This window comes from Vespula pensylvanica, chromosome 25 (genome assembly GCF_014466175.1).
Source record: "Vespula pensylvanica isolate Volc-1 chromosome 25, ASM1446617v1, whole genome shotgun sequence".
Classification (NCBI taxonomy): domain Eukaryota; kingdom Metazoa; phylum Arthropoda; class Insecta; order Hymenoptera; family Vespidae; genus Vespula; species Vespula pensylvanica.
This window is the reverse complement of record NC_057709.1, coordinates 2241028-2253842: the sequence shown is the minus strand read 5'-3', so window position 1 is coordinate 2253842 and position 12815 is coordinate 2241028. Positions and strand designations below refer to the sequence as shown.

The following is a 12815-nucleotide window of genomic DNA, read 5'->3' as shown; positions in this document are numbered from 1 at the left end:
GACTTCTTTTATCTACCATCATTGTACACGTTCTACTATTCTTTTAATTCCTGCTAAATATCATCAATATACAATTCTCAATCCTTCTAAAATACTAAATTATTTTAATTTTTCGGAAATGTGTAACATTGCGTGTAATAAAGTAGTATAGACTTAAAATGCGTAATCTCGTGTACACGTTCAGAACGATTATAATTTATTTAAAAGATTGGGGGGGGGTACGACCATTAAAAAGAAACTGAATTAATTTAACGCAAAAAGCTTTGCGCACTTTTAGAGTTTTTCGAATGTTTGGATTATTTAATACAATGATTAAAAAAAATTAATCTAAAAATAATTAAAAAAAATTAATCTAAAAATAAAAAATTTATTTTTTATTTTATTAAGACGGGCTGAATCCGGCGGTACTGCAATACCGGCTCAACCCCCGGCAGAGGCGGAGCAAGCTCCGGCCTTCCGCCAAGTTTCAAAAATCTAGCTAATATTCTGGCTGCTCCATGAGCAGCGTATCAGATATTAAGCTGATAAGAACAGATACTACACTTTGATCTTAGCCATAGGCCGAGAAGCGATAACTAGAAACCCTTAAAATCGTTAAAATAAGTATCTTCGTGTCGAGAAATGGTTGCAAGAAGAATGCGACATCTTGTAGTTATTTCGAGAATTAATTGCAGTTTGAAAAGACGTGTGCTAATGGCAGTACAACAAAGTAAACAGTTATGAAGGGTGACCGTTAGTCTTACGTCGTTTCACGAATAAAAAATAGAAAAACTTAATATTTATGAACATAATTTTCTTCATATTTCTGCTTCTTAATTTTACAAAATTATATTTCAGACGAGACATTTTTTATTTAATATCTTTTTATATAATAGACTAGAGAAATAAATATAAATGTATTTGTTGTACCTTCACTCATATATTCATATCTTTTTGCAATAATTACTTTCAATATCATGTTATAATTAAAATTGGAAGTTACTTATTATTTATTGGTTTTATTCTATTAACATTAATACTATCAATTTTTTTTAATTCAGATATTGAATGGAAATCTGTGAAATAAAATAAAAATTAAATTTCTGTAAAATTTGTGAGATTAGTTTCCTGTTGAAATGCAAAAAATATAAAAAATGAAGATTAAAAATTATGAAGATTTGATGAATCAAAATAATGAAGATTAAACTTATGATCAAGATCCTTGGAAATTTTATTGTAAATTTATATATATATATATATATTTTTTTTTATTATTTCATAATAGAATATACTTGATTGAACTGAAACGTAGATCAATCTTAGAACAGTGAAGGTCAATAAATTTGTTATAATATTATTATCAACATATACAAAGCATTTATCCACAAAATAGGATTTTACAACAGGATTTTATAACAGAAATATAATATGGTAACGATAAAGAGTAACATCCAAATTTATTTGCCAAAATTAAAAATTTTTAATGTTTTTCATATTTTAAGATCTATGATCGTGTCGGAGATTCTTCAAAAGATACATACATAGAAGATAAAAAAAATCGATTTTTCTGAAATATTTTTATTGGATAATGTTATTCTTTAAGAATATCTTTAAAAATTTCATAAAAAATTGACAGAATTACAGCCGTTTAAAGTCGATCTCGTCAGATTTTTAAACTGATATATTTGTGTAATCAGCAAACCTTTTTCTAGAAATTCACAATTCTTAGCTGTACATTGTGTTATGTCACATTTTAGACTAGACAACATATTTAAATGAATTTGCATCTCCATTTATTTACATTTCAGTAGTGATTGAAAATAAAGCACATGCAAATTTTTCTAAAATTTCCAAAATGAATCAATCAAATGTTATCATAGGAAAACAGCAATTAATAGATGGAAAAGAAAATATTTTTCGAAAAACAAAAAATCACCAGTGAATTATTTTAATCTAGTATCAAAAGAAAACAATAGATCATATACTTTGGCAGAGTATACAACAACGAGTATTAAAAGATAACAGAAGTACTAAAGAAGATGCAAAAGATTCTAAAGACCTTAGATAAACTAAAATGTTGAAGAAAGGTGCATTATATGGTCCAAGAATCGACGTTTTCATGTATGTATGAAAAAAACAAATTTTTTTTCTCTTATTTTCATATATTTTGAACTTTTAATGCTGTTTTGTCAGAATTATGTTTTTCAAATAAGTATCAATGATATTTTCTTAACTACTAACCTAATTTGAATGAAATTTAGAATGTTTATTTTTCATATTATCTAGTTTTTGTCATACAGAAATTTTTTTAAAAGACATTGTTTTTTTATTAATCATTAAAAAACTAATGAAATATGTAGCAAAAATACCAAAAAATGTAAGAAATTATAGAAACAATTTAGTAAAAATGCAATATAATTACAAAACAATAAAATATGTTTTGTAATTATATAAATATGTAGAATTTACTAATCATATTAATATTAATAAAATATATAGAATTTTAAAGTTTAACCCTTCATAATGTCACGTAACTTTCAAATTACATATTTACATATATATCTATTTTTCTTAAATATTATTTCATTTTATATAATATTATATATAAACTTGTAAAATCATTATATATAAACTTGTAAAATCAGAAATATTGAAATTAAAAATTAATAATTTATATAAAAGCAATTATATTATATAATTATACTTTTATGTTTGAACTTTTAAATAGTAATTTCAAACAGATAGTTCTAGTTGGAGATAGCGTTAAAAATTTTTTCTAGATAAAAATTTAACTATATAAAAAAATTATACAAGTTATTCCTTTTGCATTGAATTTTTTATCGTAATTTAGGCAAATACCAAGAATGGTATATATATCAATGGTTGAAACGTTCTATGACACTTAAAATGTTTATTATTTTATATTTGATAATGAAATATCCATAAATTATCTATCAAAATATAACAAAAAAATAAGATGCGAGAGTTTGAACGCTATTTAACTTATTCGACAAAATCTTTAAGTGCATCAACTTTATTGAAGTATATAAGGAAATTTAGAGGCATTAATAATTTATAAAAACAGGATATAAATACGAGATTAAGTTGTTTTCATATATATTTTTTTTTTTAAAGTGATTGACAACATATCTGACATTAGTAATTGTTATTCTATATTTACATTGTTTTTAATCACTATTACAAAGAGTTCCTTACGCTTTCTAAATTTACACAGACATGCTAGTTTATTATTTAATTAAAAAAAATTTATGTAAATTAAAGAATTTTTTCTCCCAATGCACACAACTTTCCTTTAATAGAATAGAAATAAGAAAACATTGATACTAACCCACTCAATGTCCACTTAACAATAAAAATAATTAAAATACTTTTCAAAATAATTGTTTTGCAAAAAACGAAAATAATTCTCTTCATTTTTTGATTAAACATTTTTTATTCTCTCATAATTCAATAAAACAAGACCAAAGCTTAAAACTCGTACTTCTCTCGAACATACATCACCTTTGAGTAAAAAATCATACAGCGAAACAATAAATGATGAAGAGACTGCGCACGCAATGCGCATGCTTCGTAAGAGACTGCCTACGTAACGCGCATGTCCTTTTGAAAGGAAAAAAATAATCAACAATGCAAGGAATAAATGATAAATAATAATTAATAGCTAGAAGGAAACATCTTTGTTATATATGTATAATAGATCTAAAGGGAGAAAAACATTAGGCTATGGTATAAGATTTTACATGAATTATTGCTATGAAAAAAGTTTTCTGTCACTTCGATACAATTTTTGGAAAAGTACTTTTACGATTATTATTTTAAGAATTTATTAGAAGGGGTAGTTAGAATATTTAATGAAGAAAAATATATGGGGGTTGAAGTCAGTTGAAGTTAGTAAATTATAAGATATATCAGTACGTCTTTTAAAAACAAAAAGTATTTCGAAAATGAATATTATGTTGGCAATTTTCGATTATTTAAATTGATTGGCTTTCGGCATTACGTTGAGACATCGTTAAAACAACTGATGTACGTTGGTTTTTTAAATTTTATGCTAGCTGTAGGATCATGTTTACAGATAAATTTCCTTATCAATCTTATTTGTGTTTATATTAATTTATGAGTAGAAAAAATTAACACGAGAATGTTGTCAATTCAAATGTTAATAAATAATTATAATTTTGTATTCAATATAAACTTATTATAAGTTTATTAACTGATTCAGCTTTAAATTTCTATGCTCTTTACGTCAGAACCGAAGATAGATTCGATCACTGAATTATTGGAAATGATCTTGCCTTCTTTAAGCTTCGAATCATTTTATTATCGTCGAGTCGTGCAATTGTTTATAATTCATTGAAATATTTGAATTAAATCATAAACGACACCAACGTATATTAAAAATATTGATTTGTCGTAAAAATTTCAGATGAAGAAAATTCTGTATCGTGTTAAATGGGATTGAGATAAACTGAAGAACAAACCGGAATTAATAATCTTAAAAAAATATGCGAGTCAAAGCAGATTGTATATAATAACAATCGCATGTAGAAAAAAAATACATTATTAAATTGTTAAAAGTTTATAATGCTATACTAGAATAAAATAATAAATTGCTTCTACTTTTTCAGTTGCTTTTTTGATGTTACTATCGATTATATGTATTCTTTTGTATATCTTTGACATCGTAAACGAAACTAAATTAATATTGCCAGTTTACGTTAATTATTTACTGAAAGAAGAAATGCATTATTATTTGGCACTTTAACATTTCTAATCATTATATGCACGATAGGAGTCGTCCACTGTTCTATATTTGTATCAATCATAAAGTATGCCTGTGCATTATTCAATATTGTCGCGTAAATAATTAATTAAAACGATATGTTATGAAATAAATATTTTCGATTACAAATTTTTTTTCTTTTTTTTGTAATTTACAATATTTTTCGTTCATCATAGATGGATGATAGAGGAACGATTTAAAAAACAACCAAACAATTTCTATCATGCTTGCATTCATAACAAATTTGTACATGAATACATGTACATAGATTGTCGATATCATAGAACTCTACTATAACACCATTGAGTTTCTATACAATTTTACAAACCTGTACTCTTTATAATTTATACATACAATTATTTACAATTGTAAATTGTAAATATTAATATTACTTGTCTTGTTTTTACCTCTTCAAGTTTTGCCAATTTAATGAAATTATATTATAAGAAAATTGTTCTGTTCGAGGCTACGCTTTTATTATAGTTAATTATCTTTACATATGTAATATATTTATCAAAAAATTTTAATTCTAACATTTGCAATAGCATAATAAGTAAACGTATAGAAATTTCTTTTTCAGTTATTTGGATTATTTTCTTTTACGGTAAATATGAACGGATTGAAAAAGTATGATTATATTATTGGATCTACTTTCGTAATATATATTTATTATTATCTTGGAAATAAAAAATTAATAGATCATCATACCAAAATATTTATAAAATTGTAGGTATTGTCGTAAATACTTGTAGTGAATTGACCAATTTCCTGGAATATATATGATAAATTCTATTTTATTCGTTATCATTAAAAACGCAAAAAATGTTATCCTTTGTAATAATGAAGAACATGAGGCCACGCAATTTTTCTATAAAGGGAGTAATCGTAATATCCCATTATATTTTTGCTACAGTAAAATATTATACAGATATAAACTATACTAATTAAAAAATTTTACGTTGATAGAAATCTTTTATTCTAGCTAATGCAAAGAACATTTTTATACGCTATAATATTTTACAGTTCATTTTTATTTTTATCAAGAAAAGTAACAGATAATAAATGCCGAGTATTTTGTTTTATAAAAATATGCATTAAATAATTTGTGTTATCGAAATAGTAAACGTATACAAAAGCTACGTATACGTAATAATAATAATAAAAAATTAAAAAAAGATGGATAATTCTTTCAGTTACCATATTTATATATTATTAACAAGTGTATAAATTATTAATGTACGTACATGTATCGTAAATACATATTTGGATATCACATACATTTGTTAATTAAAGGATCTCGTTGATTTAGAAATTTAAAAAAGACTTTCTTTTTTCATATTTCGAAAGTTTAACATTTTAAAAATGTGCTTTTATATTTATTCGGTAAAATTCGAAATATTTTAACTGCTTCGATTTTTCATAGAAATAACAGTTAAGCCTGTTTTAGAATGATTAAATCGCAGAACTGCTTAATCAGTACTTTTAATTTTTACTCCATTATATTCTAGATATACGAAATTATACTTTGAATGTAAAGACATATATAAAGTGGAAGTAAATAAGTATTTGTTTACAGATAAGATTTTATTAAAATATGTCCTTGGGAAGAAAGCAGAAACAAAGATTATCTTTTTCATAAATCTAGACTAACGAGAAAAAAAATAATTGTTCGACCGATTACATTGAATAATCACATTTTATTTATTCGTAATTCAGTAAATGATGAAGTTTTACATCTATGCGATAACTTTTCGATCTAATACATTTTCGATCGACAAAAATAAACTGCGAAAGAATCACAAGTGAAAGGAACTGCGTGATAGAACGCATTTGTAAAAGGGATAGAATAATATACAATATACGTTACGTGAGTTATGCGAGTACGTTTTCTTGTTACAACTATATTTAAATAAAAGCTAGACTACTACAATAGTGACATTATATACTTCCTTAGCAATTTTATATACTCGAAGAGCATACGAACCAATACTAATTTCAGATTAGCTCATTCATTGTTAAAGAAATGAGAAATCACTTTTTTCAAGATGTAATAAATTGTTCAAGAGCAACAATATTTTACAGAATTTTATAGAACACAGATTTACAGAATCCATTTTTAATTTATTTTTTATTGATTATTACAATAAAAATAGAATGGATATACTATTTGCATTCAATGTAAAAAAATATATTTGCGAGCAATTTAACTTGTCAAGCAATGTTTTAGGGTAATTTAATTTTAACAAGTAAAAAGAAAAATGTGAATTATTAACAATCTTAAAAAACTAAATTATTTTTATCATAATTAATCATTTAAATATTAAAAAAAAAAAAAATTAAAATAAAAAATAAATGAGTTGAAATAAGAAACAAATGAAGTTCTTTTGAATACCCGTAAAATTGACGGATATGGTAAAATTAACTATAATTACTAAAATGAAGTTGGCACATTTGAGAGGAACAAGACATCAACCAATGAGCGATCGTCAATGAAAATGCAAAGAACCAATCAGCAACGAAAATGGCGCTGCAATCGTTCATTTTAAAACGATAGTATTTTAAAAAGTAAAAAATTTCATAATAGTATTAACACACACAACACAAATGAGAAAAAATATTTAGGAATATTTAAAATATTATGAAATATAAGCGCGAATTTTGTTTGTTATTAAAATTGCTTAATTATATTATATGTATTGTTAGAAAAAAAATATGTAGAAACTAGATATGTTTTTAATGAAAAACAGAACAGACATACCATATAACTTAAAAGTCTTACAGATTTGTACTTGTTTGCCATGAATCGTACTTTGAACAGAACATTTACTTTAATAAATCATAGAAAGCAACTATATGTAGTATGTAATTACGCATGACAATACATGCATATATTTCCTTATAAAAAATTATTTTTTTTTTCCACGTTTGGTGGAAGGTTTTTCACTACTTTTTTTTTCCGTTTCTTTTGTATTTTTTGCCGTTGGCTTTTTTGCCTGTAACAGTAAATTTAATTATATAACTTCAACCAACAATATACAGATAAGAAATGTGAATTCTATTATAAAAAATACATAAAAAAGTAGAAATAAAAAAGAAAAAAAAAAATGTCTTTAAAAATACCTTAATCATTTTATCAGTATTGATGTTATCTTCTTCCTCATCTGAATTTATATCATCTTCTACAAATTCTAAATTTTCTTGCGAAGCCATTGTAGATTTTTTTACTTTACTGCTATTAATAGTATAAGGTACACCACCAGATTTCTTGTTATATGTTCTAGTAAATGCTGCTAGTACCTATATGAAATTTTAATTACACACACGCACATATATATATATATATATATATATATATATATATATATATAAAGTAAAAATATACAGATATATAAATCCAATTTACCTTACTATCAACAGCTTGAAGTGAATTACGTTGTCCTGGCCATAAAGAAACTTCATTTAAGGAATCTAAATCCTCTCTGATGTAAATTTTAAAATTATACATGTACATATTAGTTCATTTCTATTTTTGGAGTTTTATATATAAATACATACATACACAAATTTGAATGAAAAATAGTAAATACCTTAACAAATGATAATGGTTCATAACTTTAACTGCTTCATCTACTCCTTCAGCACCGTTAACCAAAGATCTAATAATTGCATCTCTTATATGATTTAAATAATCTAAATTGACAGCTTCCTTACTCGCACCAGTAGTTAAACGAGTATGTACAGTTATCTCTTGCAATAATCTGAAATAACGAATTTATATATTTCAATGAATATATGTATTTAAATTGAGTATACTCATAAAACTAACCTATCAAATTTATTCTTTTTCGAGTTACACCCAAGCCAGGATGGAAAATTAATTTGATTTTTTATATCTCCGGACATCATATTACCAGGAATAACTGAAGAAAAACAAGCTTGGATTGGCAAAAGGGACCAGGCATTGTTACTTCGAATTTCTTTTTCTATGTCATCTCCTAATGCTATACTCTCCGCAGCTTGTGCGACTCTTTCTAATAATTCAGTTCTAAAAATATGTGTATATATATATATGTGTATATATATATATGATATTCATATACTTATATGTAAAATAAAAATTAATCAAAGATGATATATTTTATATACACACTTCGGTGCTGTAGGCATAACTGAAAGATAATTTTCTTGCACAAACAACGATGCTATATTATAGTCGTGAAAGAAAAGATCACTTTTTTCATTAATACTCATATTTTTGTTCTCTTCGAAACTTAAAACCTTTTTCACTACGTCCCAAGGACCCAATTTCAAATCTTTATTTGGTTTACTATCTGTCTTTTTTACGATATCAGATTTTTCGACTAATGACAAATGATTAATCACTTGACGAATATCTTGATTAGTTGATTCAATTAAGCGATCAAGTTGTTCTGTAGATATTTGTATATTTTCTTTATAACATATTGACTTCATTGCCGCCTAAGAAAAAATTTTTTATTTAAATATAGTATATCATAATTACATATATTACATACCATCTCTATAATTATTATTCATACCCACCCTAATTTGCTCTAATCTTGGTTTTTGAAATTTGAGATCAAATGTATAATTGGAGAGTGTTCTCATTTTCGGATTGTTTCGGTCATTGCAAATACAAATTATTGGTACATCCGTAGATTTGATTAAACTGACTAATTCCTGCAAACCTCCACGATCTTCATTACCAGCCATACCATCAACTTCATCCATTAATAATACATGCTTAGCTTTCTCTTCTCCTTTTTGATCTAAATGATATTACATGATAAATATAAAATTTAATTGTATTAAAAAGAAAATAAACAAAGGAAAGAAAAGATACTTACTACTGAAGTAGGTTTTTATTGTTGTATTCGATAGAATTTCAGAAACTCCTTCTTTTAAAAGTTTCTTACTTCTTGTATCAGAAGCATTAAATTCTAACAGATCGAAACCTAATTCATTAGATACAACCTGAGCAGTAGTAGTTTTACCAATACCTGGTGATCCAGATAACAGAGCAGCTTTGAAAAATGCTCCATCATCATTTTTTGCCCAAGGACCTCATAAGAGGAAACACAGCCAGATATTACAAACATATACAAATGTATAGACATTAAAACAATGAAGTATAATCTTACTAGGTTTAATATGTTTCTTAGTTCCATTTTGATTTTTATGCCAATTTAATAACCAAGTATATAACTTCTTTGCAGAACTTTTATCCCCTTGTTGTCCTAATATTTGTTTCATAGTTTTTGGTCTGTATTTATCAACTAATGCTTCACAATTCTCCGTTATTATAGTATTCTGTATAATCCAAAAGAATTAATAATGCTAAAATATCTATATTAAAATAAATAAATAATATAAACATTGTATTATTACTTACATTCGCTACTTCAGTATCTAGTTTCGTTACTGAAGACTCTATATTTTTCACAGGTTTTGCTGTTTCTTTCACGGATTCTACTGTTTCTTTCACAGATTTTACTGTTTCATTCACAAGTTCTGCTGTTTCCTTTACAGGTTCCACTGTTCTTTTTATAGGTTCCATTGTTTCTTTCATAGTTTTGTGCAGTTTTGGCATTACACAAGGTTCTACCTTTGACATTGGTTTTTCTTTCGATCTTGCACGAGATTGCTTTACATCTTCAGCTTTTCCTTTAGGTCTTGTTCTTATTAATTCCAACAAGTCATCTTCGGATATTTTCTTTATCTTTAATTCATTGGCCTTAAAAATGTGAATGCGTTTTTAATTATGTAGAAAAAGTTAATATTTGTAATATTAATCTTGAAATAAACACATTTGGATACCTTTGCCATCTTTACAGGTCCATATTCTTCGCCTACTATGAGATAATCTGTGTTTTTCGATACTTGGTGCAAAATACGACCACCATACTTTGTAATTAATTCTTTAGCTTCATTATCTTCTAAGGAATCCAAAACACCTGTTATTACAAAACTTAGACCTGCTAAGCAATATTCTGCACCCTGCAATTGATATTATTATGTTATTTATTATCTCAGAAGACTACATAATGGTTGTGTGTGTTTGTGTGTACGAATGTAATAGTAATATTTTTATTTATTTCAGCGATATTATTATTAATTACATCCAAATTTGATAATTCAAGTATATTATTTACCTGCGGAACTTCTTTAGAGCCAGGATTTCTTGCACCACCCCTTTGAAGATATTTCTGATATAATATTGAATTTTGTTTTTTCATTTGAATTCTTTCTTCATATTCATCTGATATTGAACTGTTAGCATTCTCTTTTCTCGATCTTTTAGGTTCAATTTCTATCGTAGAAGTATGATTAGAACGTTTCAATGATTTCTTAGGAGAGTTTTTCATTTTTTTATCAATATTATGTTCTACATTGGTGAAAGAAAACTCTTTATTACTGGAAGATTTATCTCCTTGTTTTATATCTTGTTTTTTGTAAGATATTTCATCATCGACAGACTTATTATGCTTCTTCTCTTTCTCATCTTTCCGGTCGTCTTTGTTTTGAGGTTCTAATGTAAAATGAAGATAAATATAGAATTTATTTTAAAAGTATGTAAAATATGTGTGTGTGTGTGTGTGTATACATTTCTTACCATCTTCATCGACATTTTGTAAGTATTCTTTTTCAATTATTGTTGTATCTAACTTGCTCAATGTAAATTCAAACTCGTCATCTAAGTGAGTTTTAGCCTCCTGTAAGTCAATCACATTTACAATGGCATCATTTTACATATTTTTGTAATATACTACAAATTTACCTGTTTCTTCGGCTTCTTCTTCACTCTTGGTATTGTTTCTCTTGTCACTGATGTTTTACTAAACATTTCTGCTGGTGAAATTGTGTTTTCTGGTTCATTTTTGATATGAGATACATTTTTTACATCATTAACCAGTTGGACTTCAGCCTTTTTATTTTTAGTACTTGAGTTTATCTGAACTTCGTCATCAGAATCAGATAAAACATGATGCTTGTTAATTTTCTTTGTCAACTGAAAAATATAGTTTAAATTTAATAAAATAAACAACAAAACGAGTCAATTATTAATGAAATAATCATTTTATATAAGTTGCCACTGATTGTCTTTTAAATATTAACCTTTTCTTTATAACAGAACTAACTGTGGAGCTGTATCACTGGATATAGCTGTACCACTGTACAGAGACAGCTCTGCCATGGAATATATATTAATGTTATTAATGTATCAAGATAAAGAATATACTATCATAGAACAATAAGATCATAAATTCTTTTCAATATCATTTTATAGTTATTATTCAATTATATCTTTTGAAGAAACAAATTCAAATCAAAGAGATTCTCATTCTTCATCTATAACATAAATCTATATGATATTTAAATAAAGAATTGCAAGATGAGGAAGAAAGTTGTTATTATAGTTATGCTATTTTATTCATTTAGCAGAAAGGCACCATTGTGATATCATCTTATAAAAATACCTGACAGAGAGCTACTATAATGGCACATAGTACTCAAAGGATGAAAAAAACACAACCTTGGTACGTTTTACCACAGCACATGACTTTGTGTCCTCTTCGTCAGACGAGATTATTGCTCTTTTTTTCTTTTTGACAGTAGATTTACCCATAGATTTATTCGCAGATTTATCCGTAGATTGATCCGTAGATTTTTTAGTAGTGCAAGTGAAATAAGATCGTATATCCTAAAAAATGAAAGTAAATTAATAGTATTTAAATCAGACATTAATAATAAAAATATGACATAACCTATCATAACCGGCATAATTACGAAATCACAAATAAACTTACACGTGGCATTGTTAACGATTAATATATAAGAAGAATGAAATATTAAGTATTATAATTACACGTATTTTTAACAAAAGAAACAAAAAAAACAATTGTAACTCAATGTATCATTATGCAACATAAATTTCGGTGAGATGTTATTTAACAAAACAATGCAGATATGGCGGCATTTTAATAAGACACCTTATTGGTTAAAGAAAGCA

At 25.8% G+C, this 12815-nt stretch overlaps 1 protein-coding gene and 1 non-coding gene across 5 annotated transcripts; both read right to left on the bottom strand.

Annotated features, from left to right (window-relative positions):
* Positions 1–382: 382 nt before the first annotated feature.
* Positions 383–573, bottom strand: LOC122637378. Its single transcript, XR_006329233.1, has one exon. It is a non-coding gene; the product is annotated as a U2 spliceosomal RNA (small nuclear RNA).
* A 6921-nt stretch (positions 574–7494) lies between these two features.
* On the bottom strand, positions 7495–12815 carry LOC122637369 (replication factor C subunit 1). Of its 4 annotated transcripts, none has more exons than XM_043829465.1 (16): positions 12613–12815; positions 12339–12506; positions 11583–11813; positions 11418–11517; positions 10957–11333; positions 10622–10801; positions 10197–10538; positions 9946–10114; positions 9652–9867; positions 9347–9573; positions 8934–9262; positions 8610–8828; positions 8371–8541; positions 8187–8262; positions 7904–8080; positions 7495–7776 (listed from the first exon to the last, which is right to left on the bottom strand). In XM_043829465.1, the coding sequence occupies exons 1-16, from the start codon at positions 12619–12621 to the stop codon at positions 7690–7692; spliced, it is 3078 nt and encodes a 1025-aa protein (XP_043685400.1). In that variant the 5' UTR covers positions 12622–12815; the 3' UTR covers positions 7495–7689. The 4 variants fall into 4 exon arrangements, with proteins under 4 accessions (XP_043685400.1, XP_043685402.1, XP_043685403.1 ...); XM_043829467.1 differs by lacking the exons at positions 12339–12506; positions 12613–12815 and adding exons at positions 11921–11992; positions 12283–12329; XM_043829468.1 differs by lacking the exon at positions 12613–12815 and having other exon boundaries at positions 12283–12404.